This window comes from Atractosteus spatula, chromosome 16 (genome assembly GCF_055471065.1).
Source record: "Atractosteus spatula isolate fAtrSpa1 chromosome 16, fAtrSpa1.hap1, whole genome shotgun sequence".
Lineage (NCBI taxonomy): Eukaryota > Metazoa > Chordata > Actinopteri > Semionotiformes > Lepisosteidae > Atractosteus > Atractosteus spatula.
The window spans coordinates 8,192,186-8,218,394 of NC_142721.1; the positions used below are offsets into that span (position 1 = coordinate 8,192,186).

Below are 26,209 nucleotides of genomic sequence, written 5' to 3' on the forward strand. Positions count from 1 at the left end.
TATTTCTGTAAAGGGAGGCACGAAAATTTAAGAATGCCAGACAAGATCTCACAACTTCTTTTTGATTGAATTACCCAAGGTCAGTTTGATCTGACTCCGCTGCACTATCGTATTGGAGAGTGCACTTCAGCATATGCGGGTATCCAGATTTGTAATTAGTTCTTTCATTTAGATCAATAAGCCGGTTCCACAATAACTCTCAAATTGAAACAAGTCACCTCTGCGTTCATATAAGCACAGCTGTCCTACATTTATCGTTTGAAGAAGTAATGACACCATATATCCAGAAGATGACGCCCTTTGACTTTTTAAGCATAGAGTAAAAAGGAACTAAAATCGTTGATTTAAGAACATCAATGCCTTTCCTGCGTTTTTTTTTTGTCCTAACGGTGTCAATTGTCAGTGGAAACGTGTTGTATTATTTTGGTCTCTGCAGTTACTTAAAGATAGAAGTTAAGGCAGTTTTCGTGTAATCTCTGCATTTGTGTGAGTCTGGACTTTATTTAAACAAAAAACTGGTAACTCCAGGTAAGGTGACACACCCGCCTCGTGATACCTGTGAAGGGAGTTTGTTTTAACTGTTAAAGCAAGCCGGATGCAAAAGGCTAAAAGACCAGGATGCAAAATTAAAATGACGTTTCTAAACCATTAATATTATATTCAATTAGCACAGGAATAAAACTAAGAATACCTTTCTCCTGACATTATAAGTGTGAAAATAGCAGGAAGTAATATTGAGGTACTTCCATGCGTACAGAGACAAAAAGTAATTACTGGATTGTTGTAAACATAATATCGTTGTTGGGCTTATTTTAATGAATTATGATACACATTTTCCTATAAATTTCGGTTGCCAAGATAATGATCACACCAGTGCTGATTTTCTGAGCACATCGCAATTTACCTTTAACTGTGCATAACTAGAATACTTCAGAATTTTTGAATACCTGGTGCCAATTTTGTTGAATTTAAACATTTTTTTTAAACTTACAGGCCGATTTGGGGGAAATATGGAGAGGCAACCGATAAGGAAACTTGTGTTGCCTAATTATAAAATTGAACATGTATCATCAGGAATTAATGGGCACAGATGTGCGTGGATCATTTTGGAGAACGAGAAGAAAGCTACTTAAATATAATTGTAGATTCTTTAAAAAGAAAAAAAAACGTTTCATTACAAGGAACTCTCACAAATGGAAAACATCCTATTTTGTTCATAAAAAGCATTAGCTATTATATTTAGCTAATATTGAAAAGTGTTGCTTTTTATTGTGTGTTGTTGATTTGCTTTGTTTTCTATAGTAAGACAGATTGAAAACTTAACGGCAGTGAAAGAGTTAAGTCGGATGTTTCTGGTGCCCGCGAGCCCTGCGCTAAATGCTTATCATCACCAACAACCGCAAGAAGAGCAGAAATTGTAAGACGTTCATATATCCGGTGCAACAACAAGGAAGAGGGTTAAAACTTAGAAGGAGCTGAGACTGCCAGAGGTAAGTACACATCTTTTGAGTTTCATACACTGATGCAAAAAAGCCCTACTGTATGTCACGACTAAAACGGTACAGTAGTTAGGTATGAGAATTTCCCTTTCGTCATCGACCACACCATATACTGTAACCGTTTCCGTAAGATTTTGCGTCGTTCTTTAGAAACAAACATAATGCTTAGCAAGAATTAATAAATGTTAGCAAAAAAACATAGGCATTATTTAGCTTTCTTCTTTCAGAACCAAGCTCAGGTTTGAGAAAACCGGTACAGTGCTTGCTGGGCGAGTCTTGACTTGAAATGCAAACAGGAGAAACCACACACTGGCTTGAAATGGAAGCTCTGTGGCTTCAGTGCTCTGTAATGTGCTGTGTGACCTGGCTGTCACAAACGGTCCTGCCTTTTACAGAAATGAAATGAGAAGGGGGGATTCAAAACTGTTATGCACAGAGTACATCTTTCATTTTATAGATGCATTGCAGGAAGGATCAACGCAAATTTAGCCTTGCTGATGTTACTAGTTAGCATAATGTGCCTTCAGTTTAGTTTTATTTTTGCTGGAGTTTCTTCTTCCTCTTTCACTTATCTGTGAAGAGCACGAGTGTGGCCTGTTGAAGCTGCAGCTCTGTGGTGGAGTGATGAGCTTTTTTTCTTAAAGCACAGTCAACCATCTTTTTCACAAGTATTTTGCATGTTCCCGTAAACATGTGACCTTTTTCTAAATATTTGTCATGCATTGCTTATTTTTTAAGCAACAACTCAACTGTTTTCATTTGCCATTTTGTAGAAGCCCGGACCAAAATATAATAGGTAAAAATCTTTTGGAAAATGCATTCTATATTGTTTTAAAGGTGGTTCCACACAATGCCTGGCCTACAGGATTATCCTCTCACGATTTTATGGGATTAGGGAATGGCCTGATGTCATTGCACAGACGGAGAGTAAAGAAAAACGATACAGGAAGACCCAGGACTTGGGATGCACTATGAAAACTCATTGCTGGCTCCCACATGCTGACTGGTCACATTCAGGGCTGTTAAAACCGCAGGCACTGAGAATGTGACGCCTTACCCATGTCTCATTTAAAATGCAGCTAATCTGTCTGGGATTTGTCACTCTGTAGCTCATCTAAATCAGCTTTGGAAGTCTAAGAGATGTCATTTGATTCATGTCAACAGCCCTGGGGCTGCCTTGCAGTTGCCCTGCAGCAGTAAAAACATTTCACTCGGATGTCTAGCCCATTAACCTCTGGAGAACAAACGGAGCCCTTTGCATGATTTCTCTGCGTGGTCCTTTCCTAACTCAACAATGTCCAATTCCAAATGTAAAAAGGGTGATTAATAGTAATAATGATGATGATGTTTTACACATGTAGCCTGGTTTACCCAATGTATTTGAATCTGCTATCATTCCTGTAAACCGAGTGTTAATTAGACATGGCTGAGTTTGTTAATCATTAATGGGCAGCACTGTAATTCATTGGTTATGTCAGGCCTAAATGCTTGTTTTCCTTTCAACAAAATGACCAGGATCAGAAGATGAATATGATCAAAAGAAGAGACTTTGCCTCCTCTAAACAACAGTCCACTCCAGTCTTTGGAAATGGTATGTACAGTACTTGGAATAATGAAGAGTTTGTGGAAACTGGGAATGCTTAGGTTGGTCTGACTGGAGGTCAGTGCTATATAAGTGCTCTGGGGAAGTACGCTAAACTGCTTGGATTAACTCTTAACAGAATGACTGCTGGTTGCCTATTAGAGATATGATTTGTGATGGGTTGATGCATAATCTGCATTATACAGAGTTTAAGCCTTTTGGTTGAAACCACAGAGCTTTCTGTAGCATAGATTATAGCAATGATAGACTTCAGAACATTTTGCAGTATGGAAAGTCAGCACTTTCTGGCACTTTTCAAATGAGATCCCAGTTAGTAATGGAAAGCTGGCTGTGTGCTAATGGTGAGATGGAACTGACAATTCTCAAGGCTTGTTCAGAGGTTGAGAGGTGTGTGCATTATGGGTCAGTACAGGTGCCTGACCTTCTGCATTCCAACACTGCAGTGCAAAAAACACGTAGTTTAGCACGTCGCCTATCGACTACATGTTGTCTGGACCGCCAAGCCAACCTGAAAACGATAAAGGGAGAAACGTGACTGGAAAATTCAACATGTATTTTACCAACCTGCTGTAGTCAAAACAAGGTTGACGTCATGGGCTCTAGCAGAGGCTATTCAATTGTGAGATTAGTCCTTCCTGTGCTAAAAGGTGGAAGTTAAAATGGTCACGGCAGCATATCATTTGACTGAAACGCTGTTGTTGTGTTATAAGTGCTTTGTAATGCCATCTGAGCTGAGTGACTACTATAATAGGTGCTGCCTAAAAATACCCAACACCTGGTGATATTCATAGCCTGGCATTAGCAGTCATTGCTTTATTTAGCAATAGTGTCTTTATTTAAGGTGGCTCACATAGAATATACAGTTTGTAGCATTAAAAGCATCTCAAATTCACAAGTTATTGTAAGTATAGTGATGCAGTTAACCGGTTTCATAACTCAGTGAAACCCGGAAATGCAGAACAAAGATAAAATAATGAACAATAAACATTAGTTTCAAATCCACCCTCTCTTTGTATCACGTATTTCATATGTTGGTATATTAAACTTTAGATTCCTACTGTATAGTTTGCAGTGCTCCATAACATTTTTATGGCTTATTGAAACATTCTGAATTCCCATTTAGAGTACTGAAAGATTGACTCTTTAATGTTGATTCACTCTTCTTGTTTTGAGAACAAGAAGGACATTAGACTTCCATGTCAATTATTTTCTGAGAAAGACTGTAGAAGGAATGGTACAGTATGCAGTGATCTTTAAGTGTCTTTTGCTGAGAAGAACGCATTAATTCTCAGAAATGAATGGCTTCAACAATGGCTGAAATTGACAATTGCAATTTCCAGTGATAGAATGAACACCGTTACAGTTGACATATTTCACCTTATTTAAACAGTTTGTCTCTTGGAAATCAATTTGAAAAACCCACACAGTTTTAATACCACTCTAGGGTTGCACAATCTGGCCTCCCTAAAGTTCCCCTTAATTTAACAGGCAAAGTAATTTCTCCGTTCTCTGCTTTATCTGATGTATGAGGATGGCTTGCTCATAATGACTGCACTTCAGTGGTGGATGAAGTGGATTCTGTCCTATATGTAAAGTGTTTTTGGATCATTTTTTGATAGAGTTCCAGTGCCAAGAATTATTTTTATTAATTGCAATTCAAAACACTTGATATTTTAAGTGTATGTAAATGTTCTGTTCTTATTTTCAACCTGTATCATAAAATGTTAAACCCAGCATAATTACAATCAATTGCTGGTAACACTAGTGACTGCAAATAAAGGGCTTTTCTCCTGCTTTAGATCCTCAGACAGGTTTGTGTGTGTTATGGGACCTACTGTACACTGATCTACAGTATGAAGGATGTGCCTACTGACACCCCTTTCCTTAACAATCTTGCTCACCAATATTTCTTTCCTCTTAAGGGTCTTACATATGTATAGTCAAGGACCTTTCCAGAGGGACTCATTCTTTCAGTTTTAAAAAGGTTTCCTCTAGCTGTCAGAAGAGTTATCACAGAACTGAGGCACCAGAGAGAGCAGCTCTCTCTCTCTCTCTAGTGCCTCAGAGAAGAACAAGGAACACTTTTCAGGCAACTGCATTTGAAATACATACCGTATACACAGCAAAACACCAACACAATGCTTTTCTGCCATGCCCTTTATATCCTGCTTGTACATAGTCACAGGCTGTAGGACTTAAAGGGTTCAAGGGGGCTTTATTAAGATATTAATAAGATGTTTTAAACAAATCTGGTAACATTTTTACAATAAGTCTGTATTATAAACTTTGAGACATTTTTAAAAAATAATTTAAAACTGCAGAAAATAATTCTATAGAGTTAATTGTTGCTGCCACTGGGGCTTGATAATTTGTCTTCATATGACATGCATGTCTTGAAGTTTCAGTCTGAATTTTGAAAAGGTATCGGAGGTAAGATACCCCATAGCTGAAAGCGGATATACTATTATTATAATAATACCTTGCATTTGTCCCAAAGGATCCCAGGGTGTTACATATAGAGTAGGATTCTCTTTATTCATCTAGGTGATGCACAGCATCCATTCTGCACCACCATGAGAGATTATCCAGTACCTGAATTAAGGGGGGGCTTTAAGGAGGCTACTGTATAGATTAAAACAGGACACTAGGATAAACTCTTATTAGCTTGGTTTAAAGTCTCAGCTAAAGAATAGGGCATCTTAAAGCTCAGTTTTTGGTCCCTGGGGCATTTGCTTGGAAATTCTTGTCCAGAGAGAAGATCGCCAGTTACTGGTCTACCAGCAGTACTCGCATTCGCAACCTGAATTTATTTTGCGGTTCCCATTCTAGTATTGACTAAGCCTAACCTTGCTGAGCTTCAAATACCTGATAAGGTCAGACTACAAGGGGTAAAACTGTTGTTTATATTAATTTCACCCATTTCAGTGATTTATTTCTTTACAGTGCATCAAATTATAAGCGAATCGGAAGAGGTCATACACATTATCAGCTGTGCAGTACTTTGTGAATGTTGTCAAGAAAAAGCAATTTTGCTGATCTGTAGTCCTAGGCTCATACCCTTTATTGAGGTTTACCCTATCAACAATAAATCAGTTTTCTGGTGAATAACATGATGATCTGCATTTTCTACCATTAACAGGATGAAAACATCCTGTCATTTGACTTATTGGTTTTTGCAGCTCTACAGCCTCCCACATCAATAAAGGAAAAAAAAATCCTCAGTCATTTCTGGGTACTTACAGAACGCTTATTTTTTTAAACTGTCAGGATAAAACAAGAAAGATAGCAATATAGGTCTTAGGGGAATTTTTCCCTCTCATTAAACTTACAGGTGTTAGTTATTTATAGGTCTCAGAAAAGTATAAGTGAATCATTGTTTGACTGATCCTTTTTAGAAACACAGGCATGCTGAATAGGAACTGGTTTGAAGGTTAGCCATGTTATAAGGTAGGCGTGTACTTCCTCAAAAGGAAATTTGAGCCTGAGCACTTGTATTAGGATACGCTGGGCTGGAAATCATAAAAACAAATCTCTCTGGCTTTCGTTCTCTGCGAAGCTTTCGATCGAGAAGGCAGGAGGCTAAATTCCATTCCAAAGCAGAATAAAGAATAAAGGTAATATATTTTATAGTTAAAGCTTGTGCACTTAGATTGTAGTGCTTACTGTGCTTTGCATCTGCTATAAATTCCTAATTGACTGGATCCTGTTCTCTAAACGGAAGGCCCAGGCATCCTTGTCAGAACATGGATGTTTCATTCCCCTTTTGTTTCGATCATCTGTAGTCAGACAGGAGGAGTAGGAATGAAACGGTAGTCAGCAAGCAGGCATTTCAATGTCATCACCTAGTTTTAAAACCTTTTTAGTTATCGCAGGGCTGGATCTGTTACAGCCCTCAGCGGGAGGTAAATAAAAATAAACAAAATTCTTTCTTTGATGAATGACATGACTTGCCGAGATCCAAATAACTTAATACGGATTATTTATTTTGAGCTGCGAGTCCTGTAACATTATGCGGCTTATTGGTGTAAGCCAAGGTCAGTGTAAGGGCTCTGCAGTAAGGCTCTGGAACAGATTTGCCCTAGTGATAGCTACCCAATCCCTCTCCTGGAAAACACTTGCAAGTTCTAGAAACAGAATGTGTGTGGCTTTTGTGGTCTTGATGTGTTAGAGTAATGCAATATGTGAGGCACCGTTGTTATTGTGCGCATGGCATTTCCTTTTTATCGGTGGATTCTTACAAATGGAAAACTTGTTGGTTGTTTCTTAGTTTTCTGAGCCTTCGATCACAGTGGATTCAGTGGGTGATAAAAGTCGCCCCAAATCATAGTAGGGATAGAAACAAGCTCCCTTATGTTTGCTGTTGTTGCATACCATAAGGATTATTACCTCTGATGCCATCGGCCTCTTAAAATAGAGAGGCCACTCAAGAAAATATAAACTCCACCAACGACAGTTTGAGCTTTAAAGCTGGACTGGACCAGATACAGTGTCCGAGCACAGCTGGCTGATCTACAGCACCTTGGTCTTTTGAACCCGAGCAATATTTAAATGGAAATGGCACTGACAAGTCCAGAAGGTAAGGTAAGCTCTCTTGCTTTGTGTGGGGTGGTCCAGCAGGTCATGATTAAAAGGAGCATTTAACGGATTTATGACCTTGGCTTTTAAGAATTTAATGAGAGGTACAATGTTCTTAAAAAAAAAAAGAATCCAAGTGAAATTACAGCAGAAAGCAGCCTGTGCCTAGAGTTTAAAATGTTGCCAGGTCATAATACATTTTCTTCTAGAACATAAGATATAAACTTAAAACTGTGATTCAGTGTTTTGTCTTTTGTTTGTTTAATGAGTGAAATATCCTGTAGATTTTTTTTTTTTAATGGCAGGGAAGCAGGCATTAGTTATTCATGAGAATCCATTATTGAATCAATACTGGGTTATAGGACCCTTCAGGCTCTGTATGCAGAGGGAGATAATTTCTTCTCTTGGTTTCCCTGCCTTTTGACTTAATGGTGGATGACAGAGCCTTTTTCCCTGTTCAAGGCCACCTCATTATCGCACCAATGACAACATATATCGCATGGAAAAAATACCCCCACAATAAACCTTTGTCAATATGAATAATTCAGTTATTAATTAATGTTGTTTACACACTGACAAGAATTTAATTGAAATGTTGATAAAAGCGAAGCTTATTGCTGGTAAGGCACGTTTGTTGAAGGGATTTATTTGCGGCATGTCTGGTTGGTACAGTACACCAGTGGTGTAATGCTGAATCTGCTCGCATTTAGCACTTGTGAAGGGCTGAAATGTGTGGAAAGAGGTGAAACAATGATATTCCTTCCTAGCCCAGTGTCCTAAATTTATGTCTTACTGTGTTGAAATCGCTTACAGCACTTGGGCACCTCAAGTTCCATGTGCACAGAACGTACGCTGCTCATCCGTTTACAGTTCTGACACTTAACCCTGCTCCAAAATTAGACCTAATTACTGTACGTAAGTGATCAGCTTGCTGGAGCTCTGCTTGGTGGCCTGTAGTGGGAACTAGCCCTGGCACAGACTGTGGACACAATGATATTCTTGTTTGTTTTTATGATAGATGTGCTGTAATTATGTTTTAAAGAAAAATATGGTATAACAGTTCCAAAGACACCCAGACCCTGCTCTCTCATCCTTGTATACTGTGAAGAAACATGGGAGTATTAGGACATTATTTGAAATACACTAAAGTCGCCAACCTCTAAATCCCTGGGTATTGATCTCAGTTGCTGTAGACTGAAGTTTGCCATGTATGGAAGCAAGCAAAACTACAGAGAGGCATTAAAAACAACTCTTTGATCCAATATTGATTTGTTGTGCTTGCAGTGTCTCTCGGTGTATACTGTTTATACAAAAGTGCACATGAGAACTACACCAAGTCTTCATTTGTAATATGGAAAATGTCCTGACCTTACTGAGATGGGGTCATGGAAATCTGGATCAGATAGCTCTTACTGAGGGAAAGAAGGCGAGATTTCTTTTTAAAACAACTCAGCACACGTTAAGAGACAATTTACCATGTATAATAAGTTTTGTATTGATATAAATTCTTATCATAAAGCCACAATAAGTGGCTTTAAATTATGTAAAGAATACAGCTTTTCATAAGGAAGACTTTAACAATCTTATCTTTTTTTCTTCACAAGAGTGTCATTGAGTGCCTGTATGTACAGTAAGTTTTATATGCAAACTAGAGACTGGTAATAATAAGAGCCAACCATTCTTGATTCATTAGATAACTCCTGGCGCATCAAAAATGTCCTGCTCTTTTTAAACCCTGAATAATGAGGCTTATCGCTTTATCAAAGCACATAAAACATTTTAGAAAATCCCTTACTGTTATTTTATAGTGATACCTAAAGTTTATACAGTATATGCATATTTATAGTTGGTGTATGTACAGTATAGTAGTAGGAGAGACATCATATAAAGTTTATGCAATAATCTGAGATTGTGTTTTGTGAATGAAAACACCATTGTATTACCACTGCATTTAAAGTGGTAGGTTTGCCATTGATGTTTGTATCATGGATTTTAAAATGGTGACACTGATCTGCTCAGGAATGCCAAGATATTAGGGAACCAGGGATAAGAATGAGCAAAATGTCCCTCACCTGCAGTGTATCAGCTTGTCTGTTTTTCCTAAAACCTTGACATGTAATGTAGCTGTTATTTAGCTAACACAAACCTCTTCACGTGATATTTGTTGACCTAACTAAAAGGACACACACAGTTACACCTGTGCCGTGACCTAGCCAGTTCTTCTGAATACATGCTGGCTGTCCTCAACTGACCTTTGCAAAACTATCCCAGAAAGCCTCATAAACTTTCTGTGAGTGGACCAAACTGCCCAACAAGACTGCTGGTCCCATATACACTACCTGAGAAACAAAGTATTGTGTAAGGTAGTATTAACCACATTATATTTTAGCAGTATTATGTATTATTCCAGATTGAGCAGACATTTTTCCCCACTCATGGGTGTGTACTAACTTTTGTCTAGTAAACGAAAATGTCTGTTCCTGAAGGACTACAATTTTTGTTCCAAGTTACTAAATTGAAATGTTTAATACATTTTTGTATAAAATTGATTCACTGATAGCACTAACAACATTGATTTGTAATCAACCAAAAAGACCTAGAGTTTTTTATGCATGTCCTATTGAGAAAATAATCATGCTGAATTACGTTAATCTTAAGCTGAAACAAACATAAGTAAACATGCAGCCCCCAGAGCAGTCTGACATTACTACAAGTGTCAAACTGTCTTGGAGCTGGGGCTTGAATATAACATCAGTAAAACTTAGAACGACCTAGGAGTCAAAATCAGCCATTCTGTAGTAATGATGAGGTACATTTTTAAATTGCTTTTCGCATGGAATCAACAGCTTCATAGAGAGAACAGGTTTAAGAAGCTTTAAATTAAGGGTGTGTTGTGTGAAAAGCAGATGGCTTGGTGCAGTGCCAGTTAGCAGGGTGGCACACAGCTCTTCTGTGTGAAGCTTGCATATTCTCATTGTGTCCACTTCGATTTCCTCTGGGTGCTCCTCCCCTCTCAAAAGACATGCTGTCCAGTTAATTAAGTGAGGTCTCTGTGTACCTCTGAATGCCTGGTAGTGAACTGGCATCCCATCCAGGGTGTAGTACCAATTTCCAAGATTGGAAAGAGTTGCTGCAACATTTACCAGGAATAAATGGCTTTCTGGTATTGCAGGAGAATTTTGAGACACACCCCTGCACTTGGCTACAGGTGTATTTCTTATGATTAGGACCAAAACTTTTTTTTAAATGGTAAACAGATAAGCTTCTTAAAGAGCACTTAGCTTTTAAGAAATGCTTAAAATACCACATAGCGCAGTTTAACTGGGAAAGGAGAACAATTTGCATGTTGTGCTATCATATTTGAATAGTCAGAATATATGCACAGTGCTGTAAAACACTGCACTGCCTAAACAAAAAAGGTTGTGAATCTGTGAGCAGTCAGTTTACACTCTCTTTTGAACACAAACACCACCCTTGCCTTAGCAATCAAGTGGTTATTTCTAAAGTGAACGTGTGCCCGAACATTGCAGTAAACATCTGCTAATGCACACATCAGTTATAATGCATGCTAACTTGATACTGTGCAGGAGTATCAGTGTTTTTATCCAGTGCTGTGTTTACTGTAATATGACTAAGACTAAGGTGTTGAAATTGCAATGAGGCAATAAGTGCATATGATCGAAAACCTAATGGCATGTTTACAGCTGTCAAAGAACAGAACCAGTAAGCTGTTTTTGTCTTACAGCCTACTCCTCTGTAACTTGTGCTAGAGTAATGTTCTCCTCATTTTTCAGAGATAGTAATCCAATTTGCACTACAAAGAACACTGACGGGCTACAAAGCAGGAATGCTTCCATAATGTTTGCTAATCTGTAATATATATACTTTAAAAAAACCTTTAAACATTTAGCATTTGACTGTCTTTAGAGTTCTTGTAACAGAACTGTAAAATACCATGCTACAATTCTTCTAACAAATACATGTCCAGATTGAAAATGGTACGCTTTACCTTAAATTACTGCTCCAGGCATACTGCAAGACAAAGAGCGTTACTGTACATGTTGATTTGCTCTAGTGGTTTTAGATCTTCCCTCACCATGCTTCTGCAATTGCAATACTCTGCCAACAATTCTGCAGTGGCTCTGTTTAGGGTCGGTCACTGTTAAAAGCTTGATTATGATTAGCACTGTAAATCCAGATGACAAACAAGTCTGCACATAGAATATTCAGTGGCTATTCTGAAATGAGTTGTTCTTAATAGTGACTTTCCAGCACTGAAATTCACAAATGACAAAGATCAAAACTGTAATACAATTTTTAAATTTTTAACACTTCACACCCCACCTCCTCCATAATATGGAACAAGCAATTGCTATGATTGAGTCAGCTGTATTTCTACATGCATACTACTGAGTAATGTGGAAGCCATCCCCACAGAGCTCACACTGGTCACTAGCTTTAAAATGCACAGCAAGTATCTTTGGACTTGACCAGTCACATGCCTGAGACTTTAACTCAGGGTGATTGTCAATTAAAACTCAGCTTGTGTTCTTAAGTGTCTTTAGCAAGAAAAATACCTATTTACCTATATACCCATTACAATCATCTTGTAAACTCATTAACAACTCATGTTAATTCTAAAACTATAAATATTTATAGTCTAAATATGACTAAATTATAATTTCTCTGTTCCAAAAAGCTTAAACCTGAATTTTTAAACTTACACAAAATTTGGTTTATTTACAGGAACAGCAATAACAAGTGCATTGTGATGCGTAATGAAGAAAACCACAATATATTCCATGTCCTATATGAAACTTATTGTACTTTATGCAATTATATTTTGGGTGTTGTCTCTGTACATTTTTGGAAACCAGTTTCTTAGGAATTTGTTTGTGTGTGTGTGTAACAGGAGAGTGTTATGCTGGCAGGTGTAAAAGTGTTTAATAGTAAGGAAATTATCACAGTCTCTGAAGAATTGAAGATGCAAGAATACATACTGTATGTAGAATATATATTCTAGATCAATCTATAAAGATATGGAGTTCAACCATGAAAATAAACAATTTACTATCAATGCTATATACTGTGCAAACGTTTTGTCAAAAAAAAGTTGGAAATGTTTTATGTTGTATTTGTGTGCAAAATGACTGTACTTAGAACCTGAAGTCCTTGGAGAAAGCTCTTTTAAGTGCATTAGCAGTCTGTGAACTATTTGCTAAAACAACCTTTTTTTGTTTTCAACCTCTATAGCTCTTCACTTAATTTAAATGTGCTTTGGTCTGTGTCCAAAAAATGTATTAGACCGAGGACTAGGAGAAAATGAGTTCTCAGTTCTTGGGGTAGATTGCAAATACAATGATAAAATACAAATTTTAAATAAGCACAATAGAGTACTTATGTAAAAAACAGAGAACACTTGATAGCTTTTTAGTAGAGCTGCAGTAGTTGCAAATGTAGCAAATCAATGAGAAACTATTACACAAGGCCCTATTTTCACCATAATGCTGATTGTGTTAAACTACATGCAGTTTAAAGATGTTATCAAATAAATGCCTCCCATCACTTTACACCCTGATCATAAGAAATATAGTATACATGGAAAGGTACAGGTACTGTATAGCGGAGTACGGAGCAAGTTTTTTAGCCCAAGAACTAAAACGGGATTCAGATGCTGAACTGCTTTAAATGATGAAAATTTGAAGAGGCACCGTGTCTGTCGGGTCACGATGGCCATTGCTGGTGAGGAGCCCAGTTGGGGACAGCGGGGCCTGACTGTGGTCTGCGGTTGCAGAGATGCCGCGGCAGTTCCCCAAGGTCTCCCTGAGCGAGGTGGACGAGAACGTGCGCCGCATAGCGGAGAAGGTGTACGCCTCCGCGCTGCGGGAGGAGGGCAACAAGGATGCGCTGTCCCTCTTCACGGTGGAGGAGGACTGCCCGATCGGCCTGCACCAGGCCAAGGAGCGCGAGCTGCAGAAGGAGCTGGCCGAGCAGCACTCCGAGGAGACCGCCAAGAGGTGAGCTGACCAGCCCCACGGGACACGTTCACAACGACCCCGCTTCTGGCAGGGCAAAGTATGGTTTTATTCAACATGCGGGATTTGATTCCTTAACTGACACGTCTTAACAACAATTCATTAAAGGAAATATTTTTGTTGGGGACTGATACACTCAGCAGAGTGGAAGACCTGTCTGTAAATACACATTTGCATTTAAGGGGCCCCGTTTAATTAACGGGGACAAAGAAAACAATCTTGCTAGGAGAATGAGTTACAGCAGCAACAGTTATTGAACGTTCAAGATGTTCAATAAATGGAAACATATGGGCTAAGTTATTTTGGGACAGTAGTATTTGCTTTCTAGGTTGTGGTAATTTAAAGAAAAATATTGGTCTCAGTCTTGTATTATTACCACTTATTTGTAACGTATTCAATGGTAAATTCAAACACCAGAACAGTCTGCAGCTGAGTTTAAAACACACAGCAAAGAATTACAGAAGAAGCTGAATAATGACAAGGCTGTGTCTCACTTTTTTTGGAAATGTGGATAAAAGTATTTATGTTGAGCACCTTAAAATGTCCATTGATGGTAAATGATGGTAAAATCAGCAAATTAAAATTTCAGTTTAAATTAGGATTTACAGTAGCACAAATGTACAATGCTATCTTGATTAATAAAGGAAAATCAAGTTGGGGATACTCAGAAGATTATATAGGACCAGGGGATTTATACTTTAATTTCACTGTAACAATCCTATTATATCAACATTTCTAAATCAAAAAGGATCTATTCAGATTACTGCTCCACAGACATGTCCCTATGGCAAAAGTGACAGGTATGCTTGGGAACATACTCTATCATTAGGTATGTCCAAGCAGGTATAGTCTTCTCTGAGAGTAAAGGTTTTCATTTGTTGGCATTGTTTTCTTTTTCAGGAAGAAGAGTTTCAAGCTGATCCGTTCCCAGTCTATGTCCTTGCAGATTCCTGTCAATCCAGAATGGGCCCTGTCAGTGGTCACCCCTCTGCTCTCACCCACCTCTCCCCCCACGTCAATGTTGGACAATGTCCCAGAATTCCAGAGGGTCACCATCAGTGGAGATTACTGTGCAGGGGTAACGACACTCTCTCTTCGCTCTGTCTGATTCTGACCCCACACTGAAGCTAATTGATCCGAACTCATACTGCATACCTCATACTCATACCACTAACACAGCTGTTCAGAGACCGATCTGTTCGTGCCTTTTCCCCTCACTGGCTGGCGAGAGCCAGGCGCAGTACCATCTCATGCAATGAGATGAAACAGCTGAATCATAGCCGTTTGATCGGTTACGCTGCATCATGATGTCAGATTAAGAAATGAGGTGAGGATCGTTGAGGACTATGTGTACCTGTAGCATGTGGTGCCAAAAATGTTTTCGAGAGGAATAACAACACCCAAGAACTGAATATATTAAAAAAATATTTACTGAATGTTTGGCTTAACTCGCTTGGCTGAGGTCCAGTCGCCTGGCCGTGGGACGCCCAAGTAGAGGGAGGAGAGACCAAGGGGTGGAGGAGGGGTGCAGCAGATGAATGTGAAGGAGATAAGTCTCAAGTGTGGTGTTTTTTTTTGTTAATTAAGATGAGAGTTAGGACAGCTGAGGGAAATTGAACTTGGCTACTGTTGTCTCTACCAAACCTTTGTTACAAATTGCATAATTTAATTAAAGATAATCCTTATACCACTCCCTGATCTATTTACTGCAGTAGACAGTTAGTAGACGGAAACCCACCAACAAAAGAGGCGTTACCTAAAAATGCCTCCAATCACTTTGATTACTGAAGCCTTTAAAGTCCATCGATCGTATGACAATCATTTCAATGCTTACTAAACTCATAAGAAATTATAAAATAATATTCATGTAAACAGAAAAATACTAGGCATTTCCAACTTGTTTTCACTGAGAGATCACAAAATACTTCAAGCCCTTGCAGAATGAATATTGGTACATGGATCAGCAACTTCCAAAACCGTAAAATTATGACAGACAGAATAAAAGACTTGTGCAATATTGGAAGAACTGTAACATGCTTGAATTTTAAAACGCTTCCTTTCAGATCACAGTGGAGGACTACGAGCAGGCTTCAAAAAGTCTGTTGAAAGCTTTGTATATCCGAGAGAAGTATTCAAAACTGGCCTACCACCGGTTTCCCAGGACCACAGCCCAGTTCCTGCGCGGTGCTGAAAATGAGAAGTGGAGAGAGGAGGACGAGGTTATGCCAGGTACTGTTACTGTATACTGTAGATCAAATACTAAAGATCAGAAATATAAAGGGCATTAAAATGCAACAAATGCTCTTGGTTCTCTGCTGTATATTTCCGCCTTTGTAATAAATGCTTATTTAATAACTGTCAGTAATTAAATACTGGATAATTTCTATCTCTTACCTCATTTTTTTAACTATACAAATGTTCATACAGTACTGACTATGTAACGTACAGTATATGATTAAAATAAGTGGAATTGGACATTGCTTTTCTCTTTGTCTGTTTAAATGTAACAATGAAAAGTACTATAGCAGGATGAATGAAAAAGTGTAGTAAAATTTAAAAATTTAAATTTTTAATTTGCAGGCACACTGCTACTCTTACACGTGTAAGCAAAAGATCTGATTTCCTTGTTGGCAAAGAACTCTGAAGTGGGCAAACTGGGGGAAAATAGGACCCAGCACGTCAAATCTGAAATGTATAGCATGCATCTTTAGAATAAATACAGGCACACAAATAAGCAATTAAGTGATATGTGTTTGATTATGAGAAATTCCATGACGTAAAAAAATACCGCTGTATGAAGAGCATATCCGCCATTGGACAGCTTACTGTACCGTATATTTTTAGAAGGGGCCCAGCCTAAAGGGTTGTGTGAGTGAAATGCATTATAGGGAGTAGTTTTCCACTGTTTACACTGGAAGATTAATGAGATCATGACCCTTCCCCCTAGACATTTCTCCCTGCCCAGAAGAAGGGGAAGACCCTTACAGCATGGATGATGTGCCAGAAAATCTGAATTACGAGCTGAAGATGAAGGATGGCATCATCATTGTGTACGACGATGCCGAGGCCGTGAAGCAGAACCAGCCGAGGAGCCTGCCCTACCCTGACCTGGAGACGTTCGCCATAGACCTCAGCCAGGTTCTCGCCATGATCGCAGACGGGCCTACGTGAGTGGAGTTTTCAACATGCTGTGAATGAAAACAAAAACTATACCACTAATGCAAAGTAACGTATGGCACACTGGTGTAACTGGTAAAAATAGCCCTGGAAAAAACTTTTTTCCTAACTATACCTCTGTGGAGGGGTACTAAATAAATAATTGTTTAAAAGCATTTCTTTTAGAGTCCGGAAGAAAGTCCTTCCCAATGATGTTTAATTGCTAAACTACTATAAGTCTCTTCAGATATGAGATAAAATCTTTCTAATGCAGACATCCCAGTAAATATGGTGCTTTGCCTTACATTAGCTACAAACCAAGAAAGGGTGTACAGTATATTGCTCCTTTTACAGCCTCTACACGAATCCCCGTTAATTCCATTTGACAAATGTAGCTCTTTTCCTCTTAGTCCTGCCTTATGGTTTTACGGTATTCTCAGAATGCTACATATGCTATTAAATGCTATTAAATGCAATTTAACTGCTTTGAAAATTGAACATGCATTGAAAAGCATTAATCCAGAATCTTCACAACATTGTAATGGAAGTTGTGATATCTCGGAAGCCACAAAAGGGACACCATTATACCGCTGAGTTTAGGCTTTTTGCCATTTAATCAATGTTTTCTAATCCCATATCCTACTTTTTCATATACAGTACTTCATCTAACCTATTGGAAAAAGGCAACATGGTTAAGGAGATCTTTGTATTATTGTGTGGCAGGGGCTGGAGAACTCGGTGCGCATTGTACAGGCAATCTCTGCTCTTTTTTTCTGCTTTCGAGTTATTGAAAATCATCATAATGACCAAACGGACACCGTGTGTGGCTTCTGTAGTACATTAACAAACATGCCATTACAATCATCTAAGAAATGTACTAGACTGCTCCTGCTGTCAGAGACTTTTTTTCATTTTTCTGTGTATTGAGAAAGTACATATAACGTATTCTTGGCCTCGCATGTTTTTCCTTGTGTATTGACAGAAAAACCTACTGCCATAGACGACTGAACTTCCTGGCATCAAAGTTCTACCTTCATGAGATGCTGAATGAAATAGCAGAGCTTAAAGAACTGAAGAGTGTCCCTCATAGAGATTTTTATAACGTCAGGAAGGTTTGTGTTCATTTTTCTGAGCTTTCGAGACGATATTTGCAGAACAGAAAGACGAGGCATCTAAACCTGACTTCTAAAACTTTAAGTGCCGCTGTAACTGCGAGACACTCTTCTGTAGCTGTATGGAAATGAATGCAGTGGACATCTTTCCATGGTTTTCCAGTGATTTTCAAGAGGATTAACATCTGCCTTTTTTTAAAATCTTAGGTAGATACTCACATTCATGCAGCAGCCTGCATGAACCAAAAGCACCTACTGAACTTCATACAAAGCACGTACAAGAACGATGCGGATAAGGTGGTGATGGAGAAGGGAGGAAAAAAGCTCACTTTGAAGCAGGTGTTTGATAACCTTCACATGGACCCTTATGACCTGACTGTGGACTCCCTAGATGTGCACGCGGTAAGCCTTTAAGACAACACGCGCTTCTTAAGGAGAATTATTCAACTAATGTTTTATAAAAAGTTACTAAAACAGTGATTTGCTTATGTAAATGTATGTGGTATAGAATTTCTACTGAGCAGCACATTTAATAAAATGCAAATGTGGGCATCAGTATGGACAATTGTTAAAACTTTCTCTTCACATCTGCTCATAGTTATTTTACTGTACATACTTTTTATAATTGCCCATTACCCAAGCAGGCAGGCATCTGAGTTCATTCACATTTCTATCACTTTTCTCAGTACTTCTGTGAATATTAAAAGCCGAACTTTTCTCGTGAAGTTTGTATTGGGGATAATGTGCTTAAGTGTCCCCTGAGCTCAAAGGATAATGCATAGATTTTTGGTTGGACCTGTCTGTTTCAATTTACAGGGGAGGCAAACGTTTCACCGATTTGACAAATTTAATTCCAAGTACAACCCAGTGGGTGCCAGTGAACTCAGGGAGATCTACCTGAAAACTGACAACTACACTCAAGGAGAATACTTTGCAAGTCTCATCAAGGTACCGTGAACAAACCAAAGGCCAGTAAAAAAAAAAAGTATAAGATCAACCAATGATTTTCCATTGTTTTTCTCCATTCCAATGAAATAATACTATATTCTAAAAGAGTTTGAGGCCAATTATCCTTTATGACACTGCAGCACAATGTTTTGATCAGGTGCTACAGCTGCTGACCTCAAAGGGAGAGAGAGGAGATGGAATACAAGAGAAACATGATGACTGGGCTTTATCATCTTGGGTTCAACCATCATGTAAAACTGACTTTGTTATAGATGGGGGAAAAAAATCTCATGCTTGTAACAAAGTTGGTGAGTGGTATTATAATATTAGACAATGAAGCTGGGCCTCTCTTCCCCTAGGAAGTTGCACATGACTTGGAAGAGAGTAAATACCAGTATGCAGAGCCTCGATTATCAATCTATGGGCGCTCTCCAGATGAGTGGGATAGCCTTGCAAAGTGGTTTATCCTGCACAAAGTGTATTCACCCAACATGAGCTGGATCATCCAGATCCCAAGAATATAGTAAGTGCTGTTCAGTAGTTTTAAATTTGTAAACTATGGTACCAATAAGTACCACAATATTTCCACCTCCAAAATTATGGTTTATTATTTTTTTAACTTTAAATATGCTAGTCTTTACTCACCTTTTCTTACAGATAGGAAATTAGTGTTCAACAGTCTAGAATGCCTTTTACCTGATTAAAAGTAATTCAAGTCTAATATCAAACAGGCTTTATCTTTTTAAGGAATATAATCTAATTTGGTTTTTTTCAGTGACATCTTTAAATCAAAGAAAATTGTACCAAGCTTTGCAAAAATGCTGGAAAACATTTTCATGCCTCTCTTTGAGGCCACAGTAAATCCAAAGAAGCATAAGGAGCTACACCTCTTCTTGAAATATGTGAGTACAGATGCAGCAGCTCTTTACCCAGTTGTCTGTTTTCTCTCACCTACATGGAGAGTAATTTCTTTCTCTTAAACCTCTTGGGAAAGTGTTAATAGGTACTTCCCAAAATACAGGCTAATTAACCGGCTTACTAGAGAATAATTACTTAATCTCTACAACTGTTTTCAAATTGATTTAAAATGATTAAAATGATGTACAGAATTTGTACAATATAAATTATTTCTACAGATTACGTTATGCACTGTTTATTGTTTTATTAAAGATGTTAAAAGACCCATAGTTTTAGATGCATTGCACCTGTTATAGACAGGATAGTTGCTATTCCTGTACTCTAACATGTCTCTTATTAATACCTCTTATTTTGTAGTTACAACACTTGTTAAAATTGTATATATGCAAGAGATCAATTTTTTTATTTTTGAAAATAAAAACATTTCTCTCTTTTCTTTATAAAAAGAAATAGAATGTACAATAATGTATATCTTGGTTTAACACAACCTACATTTTCTGACGCACATATTCCGTGATAAATGGATTTAGAGATATGGCATTCATGGGGCAGTGCATAATTAAACTAATGTGTTTGTGTAATGAACTAAAATCACTTAACAGAAAGACCAGTGTATTACTATTATTTGCCACAGAAAGGAGATGTTTAAATAGATCTGTCTACCTGAACTGGAAAGTTTAATCTGCAGAGTAATATTTTCTTTCATTTATGTGAAGTAGTTTACTTAGAATTTATGAAAATCCTAATAATGCTCCCCATTGCTTACGATGCAGTTATTAAATAGAGTGCATTGAAGTTTTATATAACTACTCTTCAAAAGCAGTTCTTTCATCGCCTCCTAGGAAAAAACTGATGATTTCAGTAGTGCATATTTGAACAAATCTCATGATTACTTATACGTTTTAAGAAATCATTACTACTTCTTTCACTCAACTGTTTGTGTGTCTGAGTACATGGTTTTGATCTTTCACAGGTGACAGGATTTGACAGTGTGGACGATGAGTCCAAGCACAGTGACCATATGTTCTCCCACATGAGTCCCAAACCAGAGGCGTGGACCATAGATGAAAACCCACCCTACAGCTACTACCTTTTTTATATGTACGCCAACATCATGGTGCTCAACAACCTCAGGAAGTAAGTGACTGAAGCTACTCCTTCATGTGTGTCAGGAAACGGCTCTAGTCTAAAGATCCTTCTGTGGGGAAAAAAGAATACACTATAGCAGGTAGAAACGGAAACTCAGACATTAAGTACCTCCTATGTATATGTAAATTAAGACTGAACCCTAAGTATTGGAAACAATCCTACTATTATTTTAAAAGAGTAAGTAACAGTACGGACTACAAATCTTCTAATTCAATGGAACGAGAGCAGTTTCACTGTGAAAGACAGTGACAATATGAACAATCCTCTGCATGAAAATCTCAGTTTCTGGAGTCACTAGACAATGTTGGAGGTTCCTGGGCTGACAACCCCCACACACTGCTGCATCACCAATGTATATTGGGAATGTCAGAGCAACCTCTGATCTGCTCCACCAGGCCACTGTCCAGTTTCCACCTCTTTCAGTATGCACTGTCTAACTTGTTTATGTAAGCAGGACCTAATAAGTGTAAGACGGTTTCTGCTGTGCTGCAGAAATGAAGAGCAGAGCTCTTTGGCTCTCTCAGTGATTGAATAGGCACAGCAAGTACAGTATGTAAATAAATAATGTGTACTATGGCTTATTCCATTAAGCACGTTCTTTCTACTGCCACAGGGAGAGAGGACTCAGCACTTTCTTGTTCCGACCACACTGTGGGGAGGCTGGCTCCATCACTCACCTGGTCTCTGCCTTCCTCACGGCAGACAACATCTCGCATGGGCTGAACCTCAAGAAGGTACTGTTGTACTTGATCATCCAAGTGCAAAGCCCTGAAGGACTCCTGCTGGCACATTTACAGTAGATGGAACAAAGGGGAAACTGTCCCAGAGCTGTCTGAAAAGCCAGAGATATGTACAGTAAGCTGTATTGTGGTTACAAATGCAAATTCAAGAGCTAAATTGAAATAGCTAGTAGAAACAATAGTACTGTTCAAGATGAAATATGTATTTATCAATATGAATGCATTTCTGGCAGCTCACAATCAATGTTCCTCAAAAGTCCAAGCAACAGCTGTTTCAAGTCACAAGGTAGAAAGCCCAAATTGTTTGCAACCATTTTGCTTTTTATGGCCTTTTTTAGACTGATAAAAACCATTTAAAAGGAAATGTTCTTTAATCTGATTACACATTCAAATATATGCATACTACTTACCACTCTAGTCATCAGAAGAACTAAATGTAATGTAAAGAATTGGAGTATATTTATATATAAAAAAGAATACATGCAAAAATACAAAATAGTTTAAACATTGTCATGACTTCTTTGCATTAATTGGTCACAGAAATCAATAACTAAGAATTACAATGACCTGTAGCTCATTTTTAAAGGAGAGATAAATCCAAGCCTTTCTTCGGTGGGTTTTTAATAAAGGATCAATACCATAATTGCATGCAGAGTGAAATATAGTACGTGTGTTGGAGTATGCTTAAGTAGACTAAAAGACAAGTTCCTGTAAATGTTATTACGCCCTTTTCAGAGCCCAGTGCTCCAGTACCTGTATTACCTGGCTCAGATCCCTATTGCCATGTCACCACTGAGCAACAACAGCCTGTTCCTGGAGTATTCCAAGAACCCACTGCGTGAGTTCCTGCACAAAGGGCTCTGTGTGTCTCTGTCCACTGATGATCCCATGCAGTTTCACTATACTAAGGTAAGACCCTTTTTTTTTTTTAAAGGGTTACATACAGAGCTGTTGCCCACCTTACATACAGCCAGAAAAGTATATCTTCACCATATTGAACACTTTTGGAAACATTTGCAAATGAGAGACCATTCAACCCATCAAACTAATTTGGTTTTTAGTAGCCAAGTAATCTGAGGATCCCGTCCGTGGTTCTTTCTTTAAATAAGCCACAGTAACCACGACCTGGCTAGGTAGCTTGTGCAGTCTGCTCTTGTGTGAAGAAATGCCTTTCAATTTTAAATGCATTTTGGCTGTAGTTTCCTTTTGTGTCCTCTGTCCTAAAAAGTTCTTATAGTATGGCAGAATGGGTCTTTTAATGGGTGTATATTAAGCTGAATAACAAACTAGAAGCAACATTTATATACAATATAATTGAGTATAATCTAAGATTTATCTGTATCCAGCATAGCAACAAAACAAACATAAAGATTACAGAGGACAGGGCAGCGGTTTACTGACAGGCAAGAAGATTAGCACCAAGGTCTGAATCTTTACATCATTGCACAGGCTGAAAGATATATTTACTGCTACTGTCAGAGCTTAACAGATGTTTACAGACTTAAGTAATAAGAGGAACACTTCGATTTCACGGAACCTGCTGAAAGCTAGCTCCCTCTCGATGCTAGTCAATGCATTATTAAACGCATGATTGGACACGGAGTGCGGTATGTGAAACCCAGCTCTTTGTGGCTGCAGGAACCTCTGATGGAAGAGTATGCTATTGCTGCTCAGCTGTGGAAACTCAGTACCTGTGACGTCTGTGAAATCGCAAGAAACAGTGTGGTCCAGAGTGGTCTGTCGCATGAGGTAGAGCTTTCTCTTCATTCAACACCTCATTCTCATGATAGGCCTGAAGATTAATTCAGTTTCATCTCCTTTTTAATGATACACTATCATTCGGTTTCATTAAAAGTCACTTTGACCTGGTACTTTGTGGTTCCATCACATTAACCATATAAAAACAGAGCACTCGATTATTATTATTAAATTAAAATATACATTTTTTCATTGTTATATTTACAAGTTTACTGAAATCAATTAAAGTAATTTAATCAATTGTATCAGTTGATTTATGCAACAACTCTTGAGGCACATGCAGTCAGAAAAGTACTTACAAAATGCTTGTGATACATTAATTAATACATTAATTAACAAAATTAATACAAAAATTGTGAAGGCTACCGTAACAATATCATTGTGATTGAATGTTAAGCAAAATTCATTTATATAACAAGTTTTTTTTAACAGAATATTAAGTGAACTTCATTTAGACCTGCTCCTTTAAAAACAAAAAACTTTGTTTCTCCTTTTTTGCAGGAAAAGAAATGTTTCCTAGGGGAAAACTACCTGCAGAACGGTCCAGCGGGTAATGACATTCGGAAGACCAATGTTGCCCAGATTCGCATGGCCTATAGATATGAAACCATGTGCAATGAGCTCAGCTTTTTGGTAGATGCTGTAAAAACGGAGGCCATAGTTGCACAGACAGAGTAATTACAAGAAATGGCTAAAGAAATTTTGCATCAGTGCATGGATTTTCTTTTCAAATAGTACAGTATCTTTATATGCAGTCCTAGGAGCATACACAAAAACAACAAAAAAAATCACCCATTTTAAAGTTTGGGTTAAATCATTCTTTTTTACGACTTGTATTTTTCCCCTAGTGCCTTTTGGAAGAAAGCATTGCCTTGATATGTTTTTCAGTGTACGCTTTTTAAGCTAATACTGAGAGGAAGTTTTCAGCGGATTGATCCTAAAAACAGTTCAACTAAAAATGAACAGGCACTTACAACAGTTTCCAGAAGAGAGAAGGGCGCCACCCACTGCTCCACCATCAACTTGCAAGAGCACCCTGGATTTGCTCAGCGTTAGTGGATACAATTTCTGCTCTACCTTAATATTAGACATGTGCTCAACACTTCCTCTCAGATGAGTACAAATTTGGAAGAATGGAGTCAAAATTCTGCATTCCAAAAGAACTTTAGGTTTGTCCCACTCCTGCTTCTCCCTTCCTTAGAAGACTGCTTATCTTGCATACAAATAGAGGCAAAGATGGCTGCATGCAAAATATAATAAAATACAGCTAGATGTTGGGAAAGAAGATCAAAGTGTAACGATTTCTTAAGAATCTTCACAATTTATATATTTTTGGAACTCTTAATAGTTCACAGGTGAAGGGAATGCATGCACATAAACAGATATAAAGTTTGTGTTACTTGTTACCTGGAGAAAGGCCTAGTATCTTCACAATATTACAGCAAATTGACCTGTTGGAAAAATGCAGCAAACCCCTCTCTAAATCTGCTGTATTTAGAAAAAAACAGAGAAGGGTGTAAAGGGCAGTTAAAGGGGAGAGGAGCTTAAGGGACTGCATGTGGTGATAGTATCATTTCTAAATATACCCTTTAAAAAAGCTGTGCAATTTTAAGAGTAAAAACTTGGTTTTATGCATTAAAGGGCTGTGCATATTGTGGTGCTTTACTAGCAATGAGGGAGTTACAGCGAGCAGTAGCTTCTATTCAAGACTTCTAAACACTCTCCAGTTTAAGCACATAAAAACGTGCTTATGAAGAAAGCACATGCCAGCCCTAAGCAACAAAGGAAGCATCAGGAACGAGCACTAATGCAAATTAGTCCAACAAAACCTGTTACTGCTGTTCTAAACAAATTATACTTGACATATATGATGGGCCCTATGTAATGTTCTGCATTAAAAGCAAAAGGGAGGACTCAATCACTTTTTAAAAAGTCTACAATTGTCAAAAACTGCTGAACAATTTTAATTTCATATAATCACTGCACCCTGTGTAACAAGTTCTGGTATACTGTACACTACCAAGCTTTGAAGTTCTATGATGTAAGGATTTCATTTCATTTTTTGTAAGGGGATTATATTTTTTGGGATATGCTTTTTTTTATGCATTAAGAGGGACAATTAAATGTAATCAAATATATAATGTAGTAGTATGGTACTTTAAAACTAGTATAATGTTGACTTCATACTGTATGTTGGAGACATCTGTTAGCAAAAGATCACCTTTAGCACATAATGTAGACCAAACAGCTGGATTATCTTTCTGGAAATGTTAACCTTCACAAGCGTGCTCCAACATCCAATGCCATGCAGCAAAACCAGTTTGGCTTGTTTGCATGTTCCCAGTATTCATATGTACATTGTTTACGACTGCCTTTTATCGGTGTGTATGGGAAATGGTTTAAATAAACTTGAATTTTTTTTGCAGTTTTTTTTGTCTTCTAAAAACAAATTCTATTCAACCATAATACATTTTGAATAAAAAGAAAAATGGAACAGTGAAATGAAATTAAAAAGGAATGTGAATGTATAGAAATGAGAAATTAAAGTAAGGCATGTATACCGATTGCAATGCTGTAGGTTTCTAAAAATAAAATATAATACTTTACAGAGAAGTGAAAGGTTGGAGACATTCACCTCAAATATCTTGCCACAACATAAGGTTTAATGAAAATATCTTTTAAAAAGTTAAGAAAAATTCTGTACAGTCGAAATTGT

At 37.9% G+C, this 26,209-nt stretch overlaps 1 protein-coding gene across 5 annotated transcripts; it reads left to right on the top strand.

The window, feature by feature from the left end:
* The first annotated feature begins 357 nt into the window (after window positions 1-357).
* Window positions 358-25,918, top strand: LOC148819493 (AMP deaminase 3-like). 5 transcript variants are annotated; one of them, XM_088934523.1, is made up of 17 exons: window positions 358-528; window positions 1,303-1,490; window positions 3,015-3,090; window positions 13,472-13,694; window positions 14,613-14,790; window positions 15,776-15,941; window positions 16,660-16,879; window positions 17,851-17,980; window positions 18,188-18,382; window positions 18,797-18,928; window positions 19,288-19,451; window positions 19,704-19,830; window positions 20,820-20,983; window positions 21,609-21,729; window positions 22,471-22,644; window positions 23,374-23,484; window positions 23,995-25,918. In XM_088934523.1, exons 3-17 carry the CDS (start codon window positions 3,024-3,026, stop codon window positions 24,169-24,171), a joined length of 2,349 nt encoding a protein of 782 aa, XP_088790649.1. In that variant the 5' UTR covers window positions 358-528; window positions 1,303-1,490; window positions 3,015-3,023; the 3' UTR covers window positions 24,172-25,918. The 5 variants fall into 5 exon arrangements, with proteins under 5 accessions (XP_088790649.1, XP_088790652.1, XP_088790653.1 ...); XM_088934526.1 differs by lacking the exons at window positions 358-528; window positions 3,015-3,090 and having other exon boundaries at window positions 1,340-1,490; XM_088934527.1 differs by lacking the exons at window positions 358-528; window positions 1,303-1,490; window positions 3,015-3,090 and adding an exon at window positions 6,588-6,716.
* The last annotated feature ends 291 nt before the right edge of the window (window positions 25,919-26,209 follow it).